General features: G+C 39.2%; 1 protein-coding gene across 1 annotated transcript in view; it reads left to right on the forward strand.

Moving 5' to 3' along the window:
* Nucleotides 1–10,811: 10,811 nt before the first annotated feature.
* The window catches only part of LOC121377477 (shiftless antiviral inhibitor of ribosomal frameshifting protein homolog), a 55,853-nt gene continuing 41,269 nt past the window's right edge, over nt 10,812–25,395 (forward strand). Inside the window, exon 1 of the mRNA XM_041505491.1 lies at nt 10,812–10,924. Within this exon, the coding sequence (XP_041361425.1) occupies nt 10,877–10,924 (48 nt within the window). The 5' untranslated portion in view covers nt 10,812–10,876. The remainder of the gene's footprint in view (nt 10,925–25,395) is intronic.

Here is a 25,395-nt window from a genome sequence, read left to right on the forward strand (position 1 = left end):
GTCTGTCAATCGATCCTCCGCAGACAGCTGGTTTAATTTGCTGTCAGCTGCCATGACGGCGGGTGCGATTGTTTTGTCCGAGCCCGTTGTTGACTGCTGGCTGTCCATTGGTGACGCGGCGGTTGTGACTGGTCGGTTGTCGTTTACTGAGTTTTGGCTATCTTGGTTGAACTGCTGGTCGAAGTTAAGTTTTTTTTGGCAAGATTTTATTAGGTTATTTCCCATCAGTTTGGTTTTAATTGTGCTGTGGATTTTTTTTGCTGATTGTTGGGCTTTCCCGGGTGGTTGACAGTGAGTTGGGTGATTGAGTTGGGCTGGCCGGGTCGGAGTTTGGCATGACCGACAGTAGTTGAATTAGAGTTGGCTCGTCTGAGTCAGGGTTAGTATTTAGTTGGAGAGTTGTCCCTAATGATTTTAAAGCGTCTTCTGAACCTTTTATGAAGGTGTCCCCGTTGGCTAGTTGGGCGTGGTAAATTAAATCGTGGATTCCCCCTTTTGTTTGGGCATTCATTCATTTCAACTTATTTTCGTGCTTATATCCAATTAAGGTTCAAGCACGCTGTCCTGGGCACACACCTCAGCTATTTGGGCTGTCTGTCCAGGACAGTAGGTTAATTGTTAGTTGGTTAGTAGTTAGTGAGAGAGAAGAGGGTGTAGTGGCCTTACACCTACCCATTGAGCCCTTAAGAACTCGCTCTGGGTTGGAGCCGGTACCGGGCTGCGAACCTGTACCTACCAGCCTGTAGTCCGATGGCTTAACCACTACGCCACCGAGGCCGGTTGGTTTGGGCAATGGGCAATGGGCAACTCTATTAACGTGCCCCTATCCACAAGGGTTCAGGCACGCCCACTACGGATTAAGCCTCTGACTTCGCCATGACCAACTCCGGAGCAGGGGTGGGGGGGGGGGGGGGGGGGGGGGGGGGGGGGGGGGGGGGGGGTAAGTTTGAGGTGGGCGGAATTTGGAACTTCCGGGGTCAAAAGAGTCTTGGCGGCCTTAGGGTACTGCTCCCCTCCGAAGATCTTCTTCAGGATGCGATGGATTGATACGTTATCCATCTGGGTGAGCAGCAGAGCCTGGTTGTGGATCTGACCCCTGCAGTAGGTGACGAGAAGACATTCGATACCATCGTTGAGCTTGATGACGTGGCTTTCTAGCTGTCCTTCGCCGTCGGGGATATGTCGGTATCCCGGGATGTGAGGTGGACAAATAAATTTGTCCGGCTGGGTGATGTTCATCCGATAGCACTTGGTATAGCGCTTATTCATCTGGCCGTGGAGCGTCCAGTCTTCTGTGACATCCAGTGGTGGAGACGGCGGTAGAGTTGGAGGGCCTGGTTTGGCTGGTTGGTCGCTCGGTGAAGCGATGGCCTTCCGTTTTCCAACGGTCGCAAGACGGGCCTGGGTCTCTACGGCGGCACTCTTCCGAAGTGGAGGTGGCATCGCTGAAGTCCCGGGAGTCGGAGTCATCGGAGTTGGGGGGGGGGGGGGGGGGCGATTCCATCAACGCCTGGTTCAGGTCCGCCCTTGGCGTGGTGACAGCTAGGTCCGGCAGAGCTGGATCGGCTGGTCTCGCTGGTGTAGACCGTTGCTGGGGGCGAACTACGGGAGAAGTCGCCGCCGGCAGTTGAGCTGTCGGTTTTGTCCTCCCCCGGTCCGCCCCTGGCGCGTTGGTCTTCCTCCGGTTCCGCCTCCTTGGTCGGTTGGTTACCGGGTCCCCGTACACCAAAGTCACGGAAGCCCGTGACCCGGTGTACGAAACCCGGTATTCCAGTAGCATTCCATAGCTATTGATGAGTCCCCCCAGGTGGGGGGGGGGGGGGGTAGCTCGAGAGAGCACGGACACACGTCTAGTCTCATCTTAATCAAAACTCGGAATGTGGTTTGGGCATGGTGGTTCTCCAGCGTATGCTGCCTTTTATACTTTTTCTTGAGTACCACGTGACGTCATAACAGCCAATCAGAAATTACGTCACGCTAGGAAGAGATTTACCGTTACAAAATAAATAATATTTCATTTAATAATTACGTTATGTACACAATTGTTCAATAACTAAAGTAATTGCTTTTAAGTCCAGCTTCAGTTTGTAAATTCACACTCTAGATCCGGAGAAACTTCAGCTTTTATGAATACGTCAGTTTAGCCCATAGCAAAACAAATTACAAACTTGCTGACACCCCTACCACCCTAACTACAGCTCCGCACTTTGTATGTTTTTTAACAGACGTATCGTGCTATAAATCTCTTTTGAAAACTACTGTGAATAAGTGCGCATGTGTAATTAGATGGCTCGCTCTATTGGTTTAAATAATATTATAAAATTTGAACATTGTCATATGCAAACGATATCATGACGCGAACCAGTTGTAGTTGATGGCTTGTTCTATTGGTTGAAATATTACAAACACATCATTTGAACTTTGTTATATGCAAATGATAAGTGTCACGAATCAAAAGCCATTTTGTCTTACTTGTAAAGGCGAATTGTGTCTGACTGTCGTGCGTGTGAAAATAAGCGAGGGAGAAAACAAAAAACAACTTTGAAGACCGGAATGGAATTGTTTTGTTTGTTTCGTTAAATTGAATACATTTTCTGTACATTTTAATTTGGATAATCAAGAAGATTTTAACTGCAGGAAAAATATTTTTGGAGAGGCAAAGAAAAAGAAAGAAATGTTTTATTTAACGACGCACTCAACACATTGTATTTACGGTTATATGGCGTCAGACATATGGTTAAGGACCACACAGATATTGAGAGAGGAAACCCGCTGTCGCCACTTCATGGGCTACACTTTTCGAATTAGCAGCAAGGGATCTTTTATATGCACCATCCCATAGACAGGTAAGTACATACCACGGCCTTTGATATACCAGTCGTGGTGCACTGGCTGGAACGAGAAATAGGCCCACCGACGGGGATCGATCCCACAACGACCGCGCATCGAGCGAGTGCTGTACCACTAGGCTACGTCTCGCCCCCTTTGGAGAGGCAGTTATGTTATTGATTACCGTGAACATGGCTTAGAACACGTGGTGTTGTAAAATACATATATGACAGCTGGGCATGTGTACCACAACGAAGAAAATTCGTCTACATTTCCACCAATATGGATAACTAAAGACTTTAGTCAAGTGTTGGAAGGATTTAAATGGCAATGCATTGCAATCGAACATCGCAAGTGTGAACGTGACGAAACGTGTTAGTAACAGTCGCGCGCTTCTCCAAATGAGAACACGTGCTCATTAAATATAAGAAAAACAACGGACATGCCTTCCGAATTTCAATGTAAGTTATGACAATAAAAGTTCATTGTATTATTCATATTTTTTGTTTGTTTTTTGTTTTGTTTTAAATACAGGTGTAGTTAAATGAAAGGTGTAGGTGCATCATGATACACCTACACTTTTCCTCCAAAGTGTAGGTGTATTGTAATACACCTCTACTTTTGGATGAAAAGTGTAGGTGTATCGGTGAATACATCTACACTTTTAACAAAAGAAGCCATGACGAGACCGAAAGTGGGGTATAAACATATACATACATGCACACATACATACATACATACATACATAGATACAAGCATTAATGCATGCATACATACAATCATACATAGATACATACAATCATACATACATACATACATACATGTATGTAACAGTCAACCTCGACATACATACAATATATAGATATTCATACATCAATACATACTAGCCAGTGCCAGGTCTGCCCACTGTTTCATGCACGTAAGCGGGATCGACCGCGTAGATTGTAAGCCCCATGCATATGGTTGAGTTAAAGAACTTCCTTTTTATGGAAGCTTCGATAGCTCAGAGCGTATCGTGGTTAGTCTTGCAATTTGCGGGCGATTCGGTGCCACAGGTTCGAGTCCCAGCAACGGCATGGGACAATTAGTGAGGCCAGAAAGGATTTAATTATCCCCTGCGCCAGTGCGTTAATATCTATGTATGTAACAGTCAACCTCGACATACATACAATATATAGATATTCATACATCGAATACATTTTAGCCAGTGCCAGGTCTGCCCACTGTTTCATGCACGTAAGCGGGATCGACCGCGTAGATTGTACCGCCCCATGCATATGGTTGAGTTCAAGAACTTCCATTTTTATGGAAGCTTCGATAGCTCAGAGCGTATCGTGGTTAGTCTTGCAATTTGCGGGAGATTCGGTGCCACAGGTTCGAGTCCCAGCAACGGCATGGGACAATTTGTGAGGCCAGAAAGGATTTAATTATCCCCTGCGCCAGTGCGTTAATATCTATGTATGTAACAGTCAACCTCGACATACATACAATATATAGATATTCATACATCAATACATACTAGCCAGTGCCAGGTCTGCCCACTGTTTCATGCACGTAAGCGGGATCGACCGCGTAGATTGTAAGCCCCATGCATATGGTTGAGTTAAAGAACTTCCTTTTTATGGAAGCTTCGATAGCTCAGAGCGTATCGTGGTTAGTCTTGCAATTTGCGGGCGATTCGGTGCCACAGGTTCGAGTCCCAGCAACGGCATGGGACAATTTGTGAGGCCAGAAAGGATTTAATTATCCCCTGCGCCAGTGCGTTAATATCTATGTATGTAACAGTCAACCTCGACATACATACAATATATAGATATTCATACATCAATACATACATACATACATACATACATACATACATACATACATACATACAATCATGCAATCATACATACATACATACGTATATGAATCAGTTGGGACACCTTGGGTCTCAACTGGGACATGTTAAGCCGGTGTCCGCCTAATATGTCGCAAATGGGATATTTCGGGTTTCAACAGAGGGGGCAGAAGATATGCCGTCAACATTATAAAACCAAACTGGACCGATTTCTGAGGGACTTCTTCCTCTATAAATACGTTTGTTAGTTTTAACATATTTTCGTGATTATAGCCAATTAAGGTTCAGGCACGCTGTTATGGACACGCACCTCTGCTAACTGCCCAGGACAGTGGTTAGTTGTTAGTGAGAGAAAAGAGGGTGTAGTGGCCTTACACCTACCCACTGAGCCCTTAAAAATTCATTCTGGGTTGGAGCCGGTACCGAGATGTACCTACCAGCCGTATGTTCGGTGACTTAGCCACTGCGCCACCGAGGCTGGTGTCAAATACAGGGTGCATTACACCAAATAAATCCCATAGACGACAATAGTAACTTATGTCGTTAAAGCTGCTATAAGCAACCTTTCAATCAACATATACACCATAGATATATATACTACAACCCTTCACCGCTAAATAAAACTGGAGAAAATCAGGGATCAAGCAGCTAGTTTTCGAGAAAACAGTCGCCACTTTTAAGTACACTAGTTCCCCACCAAAATTTCTATCTTAATTTTAGCGGCACCCTCAACATGTTTTAAGCATAATTGTACACAGTACACTGATATTAGTTCAAATAAAATTACATGAATTTACTTGTCAGATAAAACACCATGTGACACCGAGTCCTATCATGTATAGTACCAATGGCAGGCGTGGCAGTTTTTAGTGCTGCTAAACGTTGGGCGCACTTCGAACTTTGACCCGGTGAGATGCTATTTGGTGGATTGCTATCTATAGCTCGTTATTTGAGATATTAATATGTGCACATCCATATTCACATTTAGACGTCCCATTACTTACGATAGCTGTAGAAAAAGTTAAAAGCTATTGTAAGTGACAGTTCTCCTATATGCTGTGGAAATAGTAGATCATGATGAAGTCCAGCACTGCTACTGATGTATACAATGCACTGTATAATGACTCATTGCTGTAAACCGGCTAAACTCTATCATAACTTCTTTTTGACTTTTTGCAGAGATATGACATTGAATACCTAATGAGAGTTCCAATATTGTCACATAATACAGAGAATATCACACAACTTTAATTATTTATATTGCCTAGGTGGAAGGTGGAGAGTAGATCAACATATATTAATATCAATTTTCTGAGAAAAAGACCTTAGTCGAAAGTCCCTTTCAGCAGATATTGAAATAAAGACGTTATAAATACAATAATTGCCGAATTATAAATCATAAATGTCACATATTTTAAATCGGATGCATCGATAATTTTCATACAAAGACTACTCAAGATATTTGCCACATCCGCATTGGCCACTAACCAAAGTACATACCAAGTTTTTGATATATCAGTAGTGGAGCACTAGATGGAACGGGGAATGTCAATTGGTTTACGTAAAATCTACTTAGTGGGATCGACCGTAGACGTCTCGCACTGCAGGTAGACCCTCAATCACCGAATGTTTAAAATTATTTAAATGTAAATATATATTTAATACCTGGATCATATTCCAACGTTTAAAGTATTTATTACAAAATGGGTCGTTTTTTTAATACAGAATGGGTACCTATGTTATTACAGAATGGGTTGTCTTTTATTACAAAATAGTTACTTATTACAAAATGGGTAGTTTTTGTATTACAAAATGGGTACATATCACAAAATGGGTCGTTTATTACAAAATGGGTCCGAACAATCGTCCTTCTATCATCAGTGCATGTCTTAATTAGGTTTCTCGTTTGTACAAACAATTCACGTAGACCTACGATGACAATAAATAAATAAATAAATAAAGATGATTCACTTACCAAGGCTTAAATCCATGGCAACGGTCATTTTCTTACAGGGTTTTTTTTTTAATGCAAAAACGTTGACATGAATACTTTGGGTTCCGTATTCATCGACGTCGCTATGTAACGTTAGGATGTTGAAATGTATTATTATTGACGTCATTTAATTTTGTACGATTCTGTGCTATGGTTACCGAGAGTTCCCTTATTTAAAGTGACATACCAAGGTTTTAAACACAACCATATATTGATGGATGGTTATTATTATTATTATTATTATTATTATTATTATTATTATTATTATTATTATTATTTATTATTTTATTTTTATTTTTAAATTATTATTATTATTATTATTATTATTATTATTATCTATGACTGCAATTAGACATGACATAGATTTTATTGTTTATATTATCCATGTTCGTCCATTCAAAGTCTTTCTCGTCACTCTTGTGTGTCTGATACGATGAAATGCAGTTTTCATGTTTTTTAAAAACGCACGTACCTCTGACAAGTAACGGTTATAAAAACGAGCTCTAGTCTACTTTGTATGGGTATATTCGCGTTCCAATGTCAAATACTCATGCTTCACTCTATTGTAACACTATCCAGCTATGTTAAAGGTTTGAATATTAACCAAACGTAATGTCCATTTTCAGGAAACTAGGGTCTGCGACTAGCCGGACCGCGGAAATTACCATCTTGGAGTAATAGAGAATACTACATGTAGGCCTACATTCAAAAGTTAAAATTTCTTTGTGTGTGTGTGTGCGCGCCCCTCTTTTTGGCACCTTTCTACGCCAATGAAAATTGACCGCAATTATTTTTTGGTTCATGCAAGTATGAACCGAAAAAACGATTTGCACACTGTATGATCCCGCGTAGTGGGTCATACAAAAGTGTGCACATCGTTTTTTCAGTTCATAATTGCATGAACCAAAAAATAATTGCGGTCAAATCTTATAATTTTCATTCTATTCACTATTATTTGAATCAGGTGATTTTTTTTAGTAAATGACATCAATTCCTCTAGCTGCTGTGCATTTTTACGGATCATTTAGTTAGGCCTATATTGGAAGGAATTGTCCTATTTGTGTTTAGTTTATATTTCATGAAAGTGAATGAAGAGAACGTGTCTAACATTTATGCTGTCGGTGGAACCGTTTAATTTTCGCCAGCAGCTGTTGAACATCGCTTACAAGTAAGTTACATGCGTGAAGTTTCCTACATGATTTTTTTGGCCAACGACAGTCTCATGTCATGATTAGCGAAGAGGGTTTTTTGTGTGTGTGTGTGTGTGTGTGTGTGTGTGTGTGTGTGTGTGTGTGTGTTGTTGTTGTTTTTTAATCAATGCGTGTAGATCCATATAGCATTTTCCATTAATTTATTGTATCCATATGTCTACTTTGCTATAGCATTTTCCATTAATTTATCGTATACATTTTTTGTAGCTTTCACATGTGTTTTCTTCAAAATATCTAAGTATGCATATAAATTTAATTATAAGATTTGAGCGCAATTATGTTTTGGTTCATGTAAGTATGAACCGAAAAAACGATGTGCACACTTTTGTATGACCCTCTACGCGGGATCATACAGTGTGCACATCGTAATTTTTTTCCGGTTCATACTTGCATGAAGCAAAAAATAATTGCGGTCAATTCTTAAATGAACGGGAAAAAAAAGCACCTCTGGACCAATCAGATATGTAAGTTAGGAAAATATTTATACAAAATAATAAGAAGGCGTGAATCTATGGTTACTTAGTTTTAAATAGAGTTCTGTACACATATTATATTCTCCTTAACTATTTTATACCAACACCTTCCATTATGTCTGTAAATGGTTATATTATGTTATAACGTACATACGCTTATGAAAACATGCCTATTAATCAAACAGCTTTGATATGCTTGGTAACAACTCAAGTAACAGTGCTAGTAGTTGGGTGCAGCACTGAGCAAAGGGACTATCCTGAGTTTGTATCCTTTTAACATGTTTTTTTCTGGTGTCACCGGTAACAGTGACGTCTCGGCTCAAACTCGATCTATTGTTTTCTATATTTTCATTTCGGGCTAATGTTGCATTTCAAACCATTATTATAAGTAAATATTTTTTTAAACGTATCTATGTGTTCATCTATAATCTGTTTGGTGTTTGCTATGTTTTTTATTCAAATAAAACAACGACCAAACTAATATCGAAAGAAACTAGTAGTGAGTTATACATTGCCTAATATATTTTTTTAAATTAAAAATTGTGACTTTTTTTTCCTGTGACGTTTTCTCCTGTGTGGTTTTTTTGTGTGTTTTTTTTTGTGTTTTTTTGGGGGGTTTTGGGGGAGGGGGGTTATGGCTTTTTACCTGTCAAGTGAATCAGTTAATTTACAAGTTGAATGAAATAATTGATTCTCCAGAAGTCACGTGGCAAGAAAGGGCTGGAACGAAATATTTTCTGAACCGGTAGAACACTAAAATAAATTCCTGTTCTTTTAATCTTTCTTTTTTAATTTACCGACCAGTGATCCATAACTGGTTCAACAAAGGCCATGGTTTGTGCAATCCTGCCTGTGGGAAGCGCAAATAAAAGATCCTTTGCTGCCTGTCGTAAAAGAGTAGCCTATGTGGCGAAAGCGGGTTTCCTCTCAAAATCTGTGTGGTCCTTAACCATATGTCTGACGCCATATAACCGTAAATAAAATGTGTTGAGTGCGTCGTTAAATAAAACATTTCTTTGTTTGTTTTTTTTAATTTGTGGGTTATATTACTTTATATCAATGGTTACCTAAAATTGTAACGATTGTAGTGATGCTTTGGAGGGAGGGGTTATATATGTTAAATAACGTATTGCTGTGTGTGGATTTGGCTGCCCAGTCAAGCTTACAGACAAGAGATCAAAGTTGTGCGCAGTCCGTCTGCAGTCATTAAGACTAACAAAAGCAAAGAGTCTGCCACAGTACAACCGATTGCATTCAACACTTTTGATGTATTGTCAAATGATCATAGTTGACAAACTCGTACCTTTGATAACTGTAAACTATATGTCTTGTTTTATGTGACACTGAACTAGAGCAGTTCGGCTATTAAAGGGACATGCTTTAGTTTATTTTAGCAGCTTGGGGATTAACACACATGTAATTACGTTTTGTCGTTAAATATAATAATATGTTTTAAATATTCATGTAATAAGTAAAGTTCGTTTTGTTTAATGACACTACTGTAGTACATTGATTAATTAATTATGGACTATTGAATGTCAAACATTTGGTAATTTTGACACATAGTCCTCAAAAATAGTTCATATTTGTGAAAATGTAATCATGATTGTAATCATGATTACTGGGCAGTGTAATCGCAATCGATTACTTTCATTTTCCTACGTAATCGTAATCGTAATCATGACATTCTTAAGTAATCGTAATCGATTACTTTTGTCATGTAATCGCCCCTTGTCTGATATATATATATATATATATATATATATATATATATATATATATATATATATATATATATATATAGATATATATATATATATATATATATATATATATATATATATATATATATATATATATATATATTTGTCCCCCCCCCCCCCTCCCACATAGATACACTGTTTGGCACATTCCTACGCCACAACTTGGTTATCAAATGTTAAACTTATAAGTTGTTTTTTAATTTAAAAAAAAAGCAAAAACAAAAACAACTACAAATAAACAAAAAACTTCCTACTATGACAATTTAACAAACAAAAACATTTTTATTTTAGTTTATTTTTACTTGGTCAAGGGGTTACGAGAAATTGAACATAACATAAGACCCATTGCTGTTTTATGGACAATCTTAATTAACATTAGCTCCACTGGTTAATTACTATGTAGGCCTACAGCTAATTTTAATCAGATTGTTTTATGGATAGGGATATATAATCTATATTGCGGCAGCGAATACCTTTTCTTTCTTTCAACCAAATGTCGAATTCTTATCCTTTCTTTGTTTTGTTTTTTCTATCTCTTTTCAGCCCCCGCCCCCCCCCCCCCCCCCCCACCCCCACCCCTCCATATCCCTCCTCCATATATCACACGGGCTCTACCCTGGATCACCATGTAACAAAATCGCATCATTATGTTTTTCTATTTGTCCGATTTCTATTGGTCGCATTCGCGGGTCGAGGTAGAACCCGGAAGTTGACAGTCCGGTTAGTTGCTGTTGGGTAGGACTGTGTCAAGTTGTCACCGTGCAGCTATGGCGACGGCGGCAGGGTTTGACGACACCGCTGACGTACACAAGAAGGTGAGCACGTCGTTATCGAAAGACTCGACTTCATGCACGACGACGGACACTTTTAGATTAGTTCCGATTTTAAACAAGCGAGCGCTTTCTTGGGTGACCCAAATTCGGGTTCACTCAACCATGCATAATCGTTATGCAAAGCTAGCTAAAGTCAGGCATAAAGTTAAGCAAAGTGCGTGTTGAGGAGGAAACAGTTTGACTGGTACCATCGTCGTCTATAATACCAGATTTATTTAATACTAGGCGCAAAAACTAGTCTATCGAGCGATAGCTTGCCTTCCTTGTTGACTATCGTGCGGCTTTATCCAGTCAGGTGATCTAGATCAGGAGCGGTTACACACCCCTCCCTCACTGCAGCGTCGTATGCAACTTACACAATGTTACCAACATTATTCAGGGCTCGAACTTGTCACCCACGGCAATTAGAAAAACAAATTAACGTCGGTGAAAGGGCCCACCGACGGCAATTTTTAGTATGCCGATGGCAATTTCTTAAAACTGACTTTTGCAGCAAATAAACTTGACTGAAAGGTTATTTTTCTGTATGTACATGTAGTCCAATTTCCAATAGTCAAACTTCAATGAACAATAATTTATTATAAATGGAATCATGGACTACTAGCATGAGCTAACATTTAATGGAACCTGGTGTTTCAAAGATGAAGTTGCCCACTTTTTCTCTGAATATGACATTAAATTTAACCATTTAAAAAAAAAAAGAGAAAAAGAAACGTTTGGTTACCGTATATCGTTGTGTGTTGGTCGACTTTGTGAAAATACCCATCCCTTATTTTGCCCCTCGGAATCTGGTACTGAAAAGTTAGTACGATGTACAAGCTACCTTATTTTTTGTGCACTGTTAGTTAAAACGTAGTTCAGTTAAAACAGAGTGTCGGTCTGACATTCACAGGTATTCGTTTTGCTAAACCCATCAAAGTTTTAATATTATTATTTTAATACAGATTTTAAGATATTTGAAAAATAATAAATACATTTTGTTAAGCGATCCCCTACTGTGAGATAACGTTTTTCTGTTCTTTTTATTTCCATCTTCATCGAGTGAATCGATCGCATTGATATTGCCAGCTGTTAAAAAGTAGTTTTGTTTATATATATATATATATATGGGTCATTCGCCTTTTAACTGTAGCAACTGTAGAAAATAGTTGTCGCAGCACTTTGACCTCTGATTGTACAGTAATATTTAAATGTATTATAAAATAAACACTATTTCTGAGTTGTCTAGTTCATTCCCTGTACTTCTGAGTCATTAGGCCAAGTAAAAAAAATTGTTTGGTTCCTGTTACATGCCAAAAACAAATAGGGTAGGTAGGTAGGGAAAACTTCCCCCCCCCCCATTTTCGACCTAATATACTCTTCAAAAAAAGAAACGCAAAAGGGTACAAATGGGTTATAACTCCAATTTTATGTTTCCTACCGGTTCATGCTTTGTGAATATAAGGTCATTGCATGTCCCAAACACATTCTCACGGTTACATTCGATAAAACGCAGCTACTGTACAATAAAGTTCCAAAATGTGAATATTCGCAAAAATGCAGCCACGTGCAAACCATGTCACCACTGCACGTGCGTTGTCTGCACGTGCAACATGAACACCGACAGTATAAAAGTGCAGGGTGTTCGTTTGCCTGGCCTCTGTATCTGGCCGACAGTTGACAATCCAGGACATGCCACGTCTCAGTGAACCGCAGAGAAACAATGCCATCGGCCGACTAGACGCAGGCGAATCCAGAACGGCCGTTGCCAGGGCATTCCATGTGTCCCCAAGCACCATCTCCAGACTGTGGGACCGTTACCAGCAACATGGATCAACACGTGACCTCCCTAGATCCGGTCGACCACGGGTCACTACCCCCGGGCAGGACCGCTACATCCGGGTACGCCACCTTCGGGAACGATTGACTACTGCCACCTCCACAGCCGCAGCAATACCAGGTTTGCGCAGGATATCCGACCAGACCGTACGGAACCGCCTACGTGAGGTAGGAATTCGTGCCAGACGTCCAGTTCGAGGTGTCATCTTAACACCACAACACCGTCGACTCCGACTGCAGTGGTGCCAGATTCATCGACAATGGCCTCAACTGCGATGGAGACAGGTGTGGTTCAGTGACGAGTCCCGATTTCTGCTCCGACGTCATGATGGAAAGATGTCGCGTGTATAGGCGTCGTGGTGAACGTTATGCGGCAAACTGCGTGCAGGAAGTGGACAGATTCGGCGGGGGGTAGTGTCATGGTGTGGGCAGCCATCTCACACACTGGCAGAACTGACCTGGTCCACGTGCAGGGCAACCTGAATGCACAGGGCTACATTGACCAGATCCTCCGGCCACACATCGTTCCAGTTATGGCCAACGCCAACGCAGTGTTCCAACATGACAACGCCAGGCCTCACACAGCACGTCTCACAACGGCTTTCCTACAGAACAACAACATTAATGTCCTTCCTTGGCCATTGATATTACCGGATTTGAACCCAATTGAGCATCTATGGGACGAGTTGGACCGACGCCTCCGACAGCGACAACCACAGCCCCAGACACTGCCCGAGCTGGCAGCAGCCTTGCAGGCCGAGTGGGCCACCATCCCCCGGGACGTCATCCGTACTCTGGTTGCTTCAATGGGCAGGCGGTGCCAGGCAGTTGTCAACACACGCGGAGGCCACACCCGGTATTGACTCCAGATGACCTTGACCTTGGTGGTGTGTCCTATCACTTACTCACAATGGACTAGAGTGAATTGTGAACAATCCTGCAACATTTGGTAATTATCGGACTCACCATTCAATAATTAAATCAATTCTCCAAATGTTACGACAATGTGGTTTTGCGTTTCTTCTTTTGAAGAGTATATTTCCTGAATAGTATAGCAGATTAATATATTAAAAGCTCTTTCTTTGTGTTACAGTGCAACTGACAATACATACTCTAATGAGAATCATTAATTATTTTCTATAAAAAAAAAACATGTCGTAACCTAGTCAAACCACAATCGGTATTAATGTAAACACCACCCAAGTCTAATACTACATGGTAAGGTTATAAACTACGATAACACTAAAATAACACTATAATTTGTTCATTGGAAAAAAGTTTTAATATCAAAGGCAGCGCCTTCAATAGTTTAAGAAGTAGCAGGCTACAACAGTGATGATAGCAGGGGGCAAAGCGGGGGGTCTGGGGGCCCTCCCCAAGAAACATTTGAACTATTTTGGCACCTTGTTTGGATCCCTTTTGTAGGAGACTTTATTAAAGAAGAGAAAGCACTTTTTTTTTACCATCAACGAAAAGTGATTTGCCGCCGGAGACCGGGTACTTTTGAGGGCTCTGCAAAGGTCTGATCCACAACATGGTTACACCCCCTCACAACTACAGCAACAACACTGATCTTCCTGGCCTATTTCATTGCCAGTATTGCAGTAACAAAATGTACATCATGAACACAACGAAGATGTCAATAAAAATTAACAAAATAAGTTAACAAAAAGATCTCCATACTAACTATCCTCATAGCAGAGATATCAAAAGAAAACAACTATTTTCAGGAAAACAGTTTCCCTTTTGGTCGTCCATAAGGACACTGCACAGTATCTTTGCACTGTTGACAAAGAGGTAAAACAGGTTTATATTTTTGCTTTTAAAGGTCTGATCCACAACATGGTCACAACTACAGCACTGCAAACGCTATTAAATGTGAAAAGAGTTGTCATTTCTTAAGGTTTTGGGTACTACCAGTTCATTTCAAATGGCATGGATATCATCATATTTAATAATAAATACAGGGGTTATTTGTCAAACAAATGCAAAATATTGATAGAGTTGATGTCTAAATATTTAATTTAAGTAATCTTTTCAGCATAATCGGCTATTTTCATGTTTACTCTTTATATTTAACATTGAATCGTAACTCGGTATTTCTAGAAGTTCGATTACGTTTTAGGGAATTCCCCTACCAAAATAGACTGGAAATTTGTATCATTCTGCTTTTTAACAGTAAACTAGGGTAACATTTTGAAGATTGGATTCACAAGTTCCGAATGAGTACGAGAACACGTCCGAGAGCATGTGGTGTCAATGGCGTCTTTCATTTACAGAGTAGAATGTCAAAAATGTGCTCATTCAAATCAAATAATATTACACATGTATTTAAATCAATTTCAAATGAAACGACATTCAAGGAATCGGAACACCTCGTCACATTCCGCTACGCTTATATTTCGTGGAAATGTACGAGGAGTTCCGAATGGCTCTCGGAAGCTTTTCATTTGGAACTCTTCGGAAGTAAAATTGCGCGAAGTGTTCCGGGTCTTCTGGTAACGAGATCTTGGACTGACAGATCTTGTGGCATCTCTCTGCAGTTGTTGTTTTTAGAGTCGACGAAAATTAGGATTGATATTAATGGATTATTAAATAAAAAAGGGTGGGGAAAAGGTTAAAAAAAGTTTAGGGTCGGCACCAAAAATTTAGGGACGGTCGGGTAACCGGAACCAAACAATTTTTTTTACTACGCCTTATTGAACCTGCCATTACTCTCCTTTCCCTCCAAAAGGACCGTCGGAAAATGCCGACCCTTAAAAATACCCATGTCGCAAATGAGGATCAGCATAAAACGGGCATCACAAATACATGATTGTTACCTATAAAGTATGTTTTTATACTCGGGTAAGCACAACAGCATGGCACCTTTTCAAAACGTGTCTACTCTACTTAAAATCATCTTAAATTATGGAATATTCAGTAATAAATCATGTCGCAAATTCTAGGTCACGTACGTTATCCAATTTGAAAGAGGAAACTACGTAGGCCTGATGGCCTAGATCGATTGGGATTAATGACTAAATTCTGGTAAATATACTTAATTATGTGTATCTGCTTATCCTTCCTCTGAAAAATGTACATTAGAGATGCAGAAAGACAATTAATCCATAATACTGGACCGTGTCTGTAAGGGTGTCACGTACGAACGTTCCCGTCTTACAAAAGTAGACACTTGAGCGCATTAATACATAGTTTGGCTTGGAGTTTCTGAGATGTACAAGGGCACAAGCAGAGAAATGATAATAAAATCTAGTGCATGTATGACTACAGGCCCTTCTTACTGCAAATGTCACGTACGTTATCCGACATCCATTAGTCTGCGTTCCAGGCTGAATCAACATTTTAGATACAACATCGACGGGCAAAATTTTCGTCTGCATGGCACACATGTTTGGACCCCGATTTTATTCTTAAATACATCAGGTATGCTAGAGATTCATTAGATATTTTTGCATGTATTGATAGTTCACTACATATAGCCCACACATATGTCCCATCGGTGGCACGATGAAACTTCATGCGGTGTATGGCCAAGGTGATGGTCAGATTAAAGTCGCTCAACTCTCGTGTTAATGCGAACATTGCTTTGATACTGGTACGATGTATTGCGGGTGCGATTCGTGGGAGCATCGTGTTATTGAGAGCAAATCTAGGAAGGCCACCACAACCAGAGAAGATGCGGCATCGAACCCCGTCACTGCGACCACTGTGGAGACACCACTAACCCTCCCCCCACTGCGACAGTATCTACAAGTAGCCCTGCCATGGAGGTCACACAAACTACCCCTCCTCCAACCATGCTGGCTGCGACAGTATCTGGCCCTGCCGTGGAGACCATGCATCAGAAACCATTCAAACTTGTCCCAATTCCCGCTCCTGTTCATCCAACCGCCTATTTGAACAAATGGGTGATAGTACTGTACGATGGCAAGCTCTATCCTGGAATGGTACAAGCCGTAGATGAGGACGACTTGTAAGTGAAGGCAATGTCTTGCATTGGGCGTAATCGTTTTTTCTGGCCCATGTTTGATGATGTCGTATGGTATGCTAATACTGATGTCATTTCCTTAATTGACAAACCTACTCCTGTAACAAGCCGCAGCCACCATTTTCAAGTTAACCCGTGTGAGTGGGACGCTATAATGAAGGTACTTGGTTTGGATTAAAGGGATTGAATTACATAGGGCCTAACCATGACGTTATTCTTTGAACTTGTGGATGGCATATGGAACAATCATTTTAAACCTAAACCGAGTCACATACGTTATCCCCAGATGTTGTGAGGATACACCGTTCGTGTGTCCTTTGGAGATAATGTGCTGGTATCTTATATATGTCATAGTTAGGGGAGATAACCCTGTCCGTGTTTTGTTAGAATTGTTTTATTTTTAGCACTTGCTTGTTGGTCAAAAATTAATTTATGAACAATTTACTTGTATTACAGGCATATTTTCAGTGACATTCATTAATTAAATGGGCAATATGCACATGATTCGCTAGATTATCATTCTACATGTTAGCCAAGGTCATGGTGATGGATAGTTTTGTTAGTAAATGTAAACAGATTGCTAGAAACTTTTACAAACGACCATATCCTAATTTAACGTCACGTACGTTATCAGTACCTCTTCTTTTGATACAGTTGTCAATAACAAGTGAACACTTCTGAGTAGTATACTTCCCTTTTGTGTTATTTCATGCGTTTGTTAGATGCAGATAAACTGTGAAATTTACCTGGAGCAAGTCTGTCACCAATTCTATGCAGTTTGGAACATAAGGTATCAATCTGTGCATAAAAATGTAGTCAGAGTGTGTTATTACAAACATCGATCTTGAACAAATTAGTAAAGAAAGTTGTATTTTTCAAGTTGATTTCATTAAAGATGTTTCTTCTTGTTCAGAAAATGTATTTTGTTCACTTCCTAACGTAACCAATTTGTATATTTATAGGGTACAATTCCTAAGGAGGGTATGATGTGTCACGTACGTTATCAGTACGACTTCCTTAGTTCAACATCCTCTACTGTTAAAAGGGTGACTATTTATATACAGGGGAATTTATTTTTAAATAGTTACAGACAATTTAAGACTATGCAGGCAGGTGACTTTTAACGTTCTCAGAAGATATTTATTTTTCAACATTCATACTTTATTGGTTGCTACAGTTAATGGAGAATGACCCTCATATATATATATATATATTTATCATATAATATCTTACATTTTCAGTGCAATCAAAGTGTGTGATATTTTTCAGATCACATACTTTAAGAATTTGATAACTTTGCAAATTAGATGTAAATTAGTCGAGGTCTCGGCTCTAGGTTTATTGACATTTAAGCAAACGTACTTGGGTGACACTCCATGACTGACGGATGCATTCATAGTCATCAAATAAAAACATTTCAATGACAATTTGACACTGAAAGCTGTCCAGCATTCAGAAAACAAAAAAATGTTAGGCATAACTTTATTTTGATGTAAGGACATCCAAAATGACGTCATCTAGTAATGGCGGACTGGAATTAAAGTTGCATGTACAGTTTACAAAAACACGTGGTATTAAGCTTGAGCTTATATGATAAAGAGATTATTACCCTCGTGTATTTCGGTATCATCAATATCATATATTAGGAATAAAAATAGTGTATTATGCTCGCCAGAGGATCGCATAATACAATTTTTATTCCTAATATATGATATTGACGATACCGAAAAACACTTTGGTAATAACCTCTGTATATATATATATATATATATATATATATATATGTTGTATATATTATTTGGCACTTAAGAAATTATTTTAAGGGACAATCAAGGCATTTGACCTGGTATGCATATTCAACGATATATAATGCACATTATTGCTTAATATCAACAAGTATAATAGTATAATTAATTAATAAAACAGTTAAATGTGATGGCTATTATATATAACAGGCGCAGCCATTTTGTGCCATCCCAGTGAATACGCCCTCTGGCGAGCTGGTGGTTACGTAATACCTAATGTGTCACGTCAGGAAGAAACAAAACATACCTGATTTTTGCAGATGCATCGCAATATTCTGTAATAATAGTCATCCCAGTAAGCCAGCAACAATTATATATTACTTTTAATACAAAATAAACCACCATTGTCAAAGTGTTGAAATAACTGTATTATATGGTTTGTACATAAATTAACCCAAGTACGGAAATAATAATCTGAATGTTTTCTTAGTTAATTGGTCTTTTCTTTCTGTGGCCTGTACCTGTATTCCTGATTGGCAGGTGTATATTTAGACGGTCCCCAGACACTGTGTCAAGACACACTAAAAAGACGTGCCTCTTTTATTAATATCACTGGGTATTGTGTGTTAACCGCACAGACATCCCTCTAATCGTAATCGATCAGCTGTCTTGCTTTTTTACTGTAATTCTGTAAATCCCTTGATTAAGTAGACTTTCCCATCTAAAATCACAAAACTGACCAATTACGTAGTCCCAAAGAAAAGAAAATTATCACTTGGGTATCGTGAGTAGTTGTTTTTGCTCGAACATAGCATACCAATAGGCTTAATAATATGCATTTTTTTCTTTGGATTTTTAAAAAAAGAAAAATACTATAACTCCATTTCATTCTATTGATGCAAATTGAAATATATTTAGTTAAATAGTTTATTATACAATCAAGTCATTTATGCTGTTTTATAAGTCAGGTTGATGAAAGCGAAGCGCCTTGTTGTAAATTAGAGCGTTTGTTTACACTGTGCATAGAGCAGATGGACGGAGCTGACATCACTTTGCCCCAAGCTATACCACCAGACGTCTCAAAAATGAAACAAAATGGCTGCCCCCAGTTAGCATGAATAATCATGTTTTTTTATTAACTCTAAAATTACATGTTTTTCATTTGTTAAAGTGTCAGTATGTGTTGGTGGTCCGGGTATGCATCTTTCCAACACATAAATCTCATTTGAGTTTACTCTACCTTTAAGCTGTGATATTCCCCTCCAATTTTTTTTTTTTTAAACGTTTATAATATTTTATAAGGAATTGCTGAAAAATCCCGTGGATTATGGGATACAGGGCTCAGTAGTAACTTCTGGAAGCTACTGAAGTTTTTCGTCAGTTGTGCTTTTGTACACAACGTGGCTGAATAAACAAATGACAATAAGTTAAAATCATCAGTTAAGACAAATTAAATCTGCAACTGAGGTTAAAATATCAGACACGAGTTGGTGGACACAAAAGACAGAATGACCGTTCTGATCATGTGACAAATTTGGCGCCAAATAAGTAGTTTTTTTTCAGTCGAAGATTGCTGAAACGATAAAAATAAAATGTTTTCATTGCTAAAATAAAATATAACTGTTATTGGATACTGGTATGGGACACATTTACGGAGGCTGTTACAAAATAGTGTTAAATTACGTTATGGTAACTTCCAGAAGCTACTGAAGTTTTTCGTTAGTTGCGCTTTCGTACACAACGTGGCTTGTTTCCTTTGATGTCCAGTGTGAAAAAAAGTGTGCATTTTGAAATAGCAGAGCTGGGTGCTGTAAATTATAACAGGATGCCGAAAAATAAAGAGTGGCACTGAAAAACAAATGGGGCTACCAAACGTGAAAAGGGACGGCATAACACGAAAGTGAGGAGGCAAAATGCAGTGAGAACGTATATTAATAATTATACAACAACACAGGGTACGTGCATGACTAAATATAGTTCCATCGCGTTATACTAACTAAACAATCATTAACTCCAACAAGGACCCAAATGCCCGTGTTAAATTCTGGCAAATAATGTTTATATACATTTTACCTTCAGTGAGGAGCTTTACAGACGGCAGTAATTTTTATCCGGCGGCACAAAAGTGCCATCGGTGACACCCCCAACCGACAGCAGTTTATATGTTACCGACAGCAATTGACGTCGTTGCCGCCGTTAAGTTCAAAATCATAGGTGGTAGAGTAGTTCCATTCATTTATATTCACCATCAAACAGTATATGATTTATAGTTTGGTTGATGGAGCAGATGTTGTATATTGGGGGTGGATAACTGCATGTGGTAAGGAACAGGTTGTCCAAATGAGACCCAATAAAAAAATAAAAAAACCCCAAAACCCCCACATCTTTTAGCTCAGATTGAGACCAAGGAACAGGATCTAGTGCAGTTTGAAGAGCAATCCTCTGAGGTGTTTCAGTCGCATGTAGGATCTAACCTACATCCCCATCCCATCCAGCAGTGTGTGCACTTTACAGTCGCCCGATCGCCCATGGCAAGTCAAAATACCATCAGGCAAGTCAAAACCTTACCACGTGTCGCCCGCCTGGCCACCAAAAATTTCCGCATATTGTATTATGTATCAAAATGCAAATAACTAATGTTTGTAAGAGATCGGAAAGTTATTTTTTATTTATTGTGTTCAACTGGTTTCCTATTAGTATCTGCGCAACCAAACCCATATATAATAACGATTACTTCCCCAGAAAGATTTTGTTTAGGTCTCACTACACAGATGTCATCTGCCATTGAAACCCATGTTAAATTGCTCAACTTCAAATGAAGATTGCTAATAGGATGGGTTCTCGTTGGCACTAAGAACATACACCATTGCGAATATACATTATATAAGCATTTATTTTCACTACAAAATTGAGAACATTTCCGTCTCAGTTTTTTTGCTATATGACCGCATCTGGCTGTAGTACCGATCCGAACAGGTGGTTCATTAACCGATTCACTCCGGCTGTCTCTTGCGCTATACACCCAATAGTCCCAAAAGGTCAATGCACAATATTACAAAATAACATGGGCAAAATACAGGCAGAAACAAATATTGTTTTAATTCTTCGCCATTTCCTGGAAGTGAATATGTGAACCATAACATGTGTCACAATTAGGAACTATAGTGGACCGTGATCAATGAAGTCTCACCCGGAAGTCAACTGTGTAGTGATACTCTAGATAATGAATTTACACATCCCAAGGACAGTGGTTAGTTGTTTGTGGTTACAGCCCTCTGTATTAACATTTTCACTGTGTCACAATTAGGAACTATAGTGGACCGTGATCAATGAAGTCTCACCCGGAAGTCAACTGTGTAGTGAGACCGAAGGGTCCACCAGAATAACCTGTGTCGACACAGTTGAATTTACAATATACACCAGTGTTCTAGCTAGCAATAAATAGAGGGGCGCAGCACCCTGCACCGTTTTGTGCTGCCCTGACATGTTTGTTACCGCACCGCCCCTGATTATCGCCGCCCTGCCCTAATTCATTGTCAAACAAAAATACAAAATCTTGCTTTCCTTTCAAAGCGTGTACAGTGTTGTTATGAGTCTGAATTCCCAACTAAAACACGTTTGACAATACATTGTTTAGCTATAGTTGTGAAAGCCGACAGCAGTATAACATGGTATGTTTTTTTTCCTTTCTATTGTTAGTCAGTATGACTGCAGACGAGCGGACAGGCAGTCTTACAAAGCTTGAATGCGAAGTAATCCTCACACCGTCATGCTCATAACCACACACCACCTAGCAAACACCTAGTTGAAAGTAGACCATCATGATAAACTTCGACAGAACGTCAAATGCGAAATTTATTTTGATAAGTAAATTTTTGAAAGTAATTTTGCCTTTGCAAATACACAGACCAAGATACATATATACTGAACAAAAAAAGAAACTTCCGATTTGTACATATAGTATTTGTTGTGTTAAAGAATTCATTGTGTAATGAAATTATATAGGTAGTATTAGCCTTGAGCTGTATTATCAGGATTCATGAATTTTATCGATTATTTTTGCACTGTTAATCGTCGACAACGTGAAATTCAATTTGCACATGCATGCATGGTTCGACATGTCCCGTGTAGTATTCGGTCAATTTGTTTTACTTGTCTTACTGACATTATTGTCAAGTGAACAAAAACGCTTCTAAATTTGTAAAAAAATTAACGTTTTTTACATTGTAGCATTTTTAGTATGCCAAGAATATCCAATAATTTACGCGAATGGGCGATTGGCATACTTGATGCTGGCATGTCAACAGAAGACGTTGCAAGGCATGTTGGGAGTTCTAATCGAGCGATACGAAATCTTCGCGTAAGATTTCGAACGACAGGAAGCACCAACGACTTGCCACATCTTGGACGTCCGCGTGTTACAACGCGTGGTCATGGCTGCTATATCATGAACACGCATTTGCGCAATCGATTCCAAACTGCCACTGCTACTGCTGCTAACACACCTGGGCTTCATAATAACCGAATTAGTGGGCAAACTGTTCATAATCGTCTGCGGGAGAACGGTTTACATGCACGACGTCCTTACGTCGGATGCGTTTTAACGCAACGTCATTGTCTAAATCGTCTTAATTGGGCATGTGTACACACTCGTTGGATACGGCGACGCTGGAATACCATTCTTTTTTCGGATGAATCCAGATTTTCTTTACAACCTGGTGATGGCAGGGTGCGCGTCTACCATAGGAGAAATGAACGCTATGCTGACTGTTGTGTTCTTGAACGAGCTCGTTTCAGGGGTGGGGGTTCTGTCATGGTCTGGGCAGCCACTGCCCATGGTTATCGTTTACCACTAGTCATCATTGATGGCAAGTTAAATGCTCAACGTTACAGCGATGACATTCTCGCTCATCACGTCATTCCTCTGTTCCATAACAACGCCAACATCTCGATTTTTCAGCATGATAATGCCACCTCTCATACAGCTAGAGACACTGTAAATTTTCTTAGGACAAATAACATTGATTTCATTGATGACTGGCCCACTAAAAGTCTTGATCTCAACCCCATTGAGCATGTCTGGGATAGTCTGGACAGACGATTGAGGCGTCATCCCAACCCACCCGCTAACATCAACGAAGTTTGTCAAGCGCTCATTCAGGAATGGAACAATATTCCACAGGCAGAAATCAACACTTTAGTCAATTCTATGTGCCTGCGATGCACTGCAGTGGTCAATTCAAGAGGTGGACATACCCGTTATTAAGTGGGGTTTGTTTTGTTTTTTTACCCCCAAAATTTCTCCCAGTTTCTGTTAACCTATGGCCATGATTTTTGCACCAAACGATTCATCATGGAACACTCTTTAAACACATATATAACAATTATTTCCCCGGTTTGTTTTCATCAAGTTATGTTCAAGCAAAGTTAGCGGAAGTTTCTTATTTTATTCAGTATAGTTTTAACTGATGTCAGTAGTCCTTATCAATGACATATTGATTGCATTTTTATAATATGGCACAGAGTAAACTAGCAACACTGATTATTTGGTGTATATGTAGGCATAACTGTGTTTTGTTAAAAGCATGTCTGCAAAAGCTATTTAATGAAATCTATCTAGACCTTGACATGCAATAATAGCCGTTTTTTAATGCAGTGAGCAACTTGTTACAAATATATCCTTATGTCAGTTTTTTAATTTGTTTGTTCTTTTATTTCTTTATTTCTTTTTATTTATTTCTAATCATTCTCTTTTTTGTCATTTCTTGATTTCCTTTTAATTATTTCATTTATTTATTTTCATTAATCACAACAAAATATTAAAAAATATCTGTTTTGCGTTTTCATTGTGTGTCAGTATATATGGTATTTATGAATGTAAAAAATTTGATCATATCCAGCACTTGCCTCAAAAATAAGATTTTCGTGTTAAAAATGCCCTACAATTAAATGCCCCATCAAAATCCTAGCTAGAACACTCTACACGTGTGTGTGTATATGAAGGGTCCACCAGAATAACCTGTGTCCGTGATGTCACAGTTGAATTTACAATATACACGTGTGTGTGTATATGAAGGGTCCACCAGAATAGCCTGTGTCCGTGACGTCACAGTTGAATTTACAATATACACATGTGTATCTGTATATGAAGGGTCCACCAGAATAACCTGTGTCCGTGACGTCACAGTTGAATTTACAATATACACATGTGTATCTGTATATGATGGGTCCACCAGAATAACCTGTGTCCGTGACGTCACAGTTGAATTTACAATATACACATGTGTATCTGTATATGAAGGGTCCACCAGAATAACCTGTGTCCGTGACGTCACAGTTGAATTTACAATATACACATGTGTATCTGTATATGAAGGGTCCACCAGAATAACCTGTGTCCGTGATGTCACAGTTGAATTTACAATATATACATGTGTATCTGTATATGATGGGTCCACCAGAATAACCTGTGTCCGTGACGTCACAGTTGAATTTACAATATACACATGTGTATCTGTATATGAAGGGTCCACCAGAATAACCTGTGTCCGTGACGTCACAGTTGAATTTACAATATATACATGTGTATCTGTATATGATGGGTCCACCAGAATAACCTGTGTCCGTGATGTCACAGTTGAATTTACAATATATACATGTGTATCTGTATATGAAGGGTCCACCAGAATAACCTGTGTCCGTGATGTCACAGTTGAATTTACAATATACACATGTGTATCTGTATATGATGGGTCCACCAGAATAACCTGTGTCCGTGATGTCACAGTTGAATTTACAATACACACATGTGTATCTGTATATGAAGGGTCCACCAGAATAACCTGTGTCCGTGACGTCACATTTGAATTTACAATATACACATGTGTATCTGTATATGA

Source organism: Gigantopelta aegis, chromosome 2, assembly GCF_016097555.1.
Source record: "Gigantopelta aegis isolate Gae_Host chromosome 2, Gae_host_genome, whole genome shotgun sequence".
Lineage (NCBI taxonomy): Eukaryota > Metazoa > Mollusca > Gastropoda > Neomphalida > Peltospiridae > Gigantopelta > Gigantopelta aegis.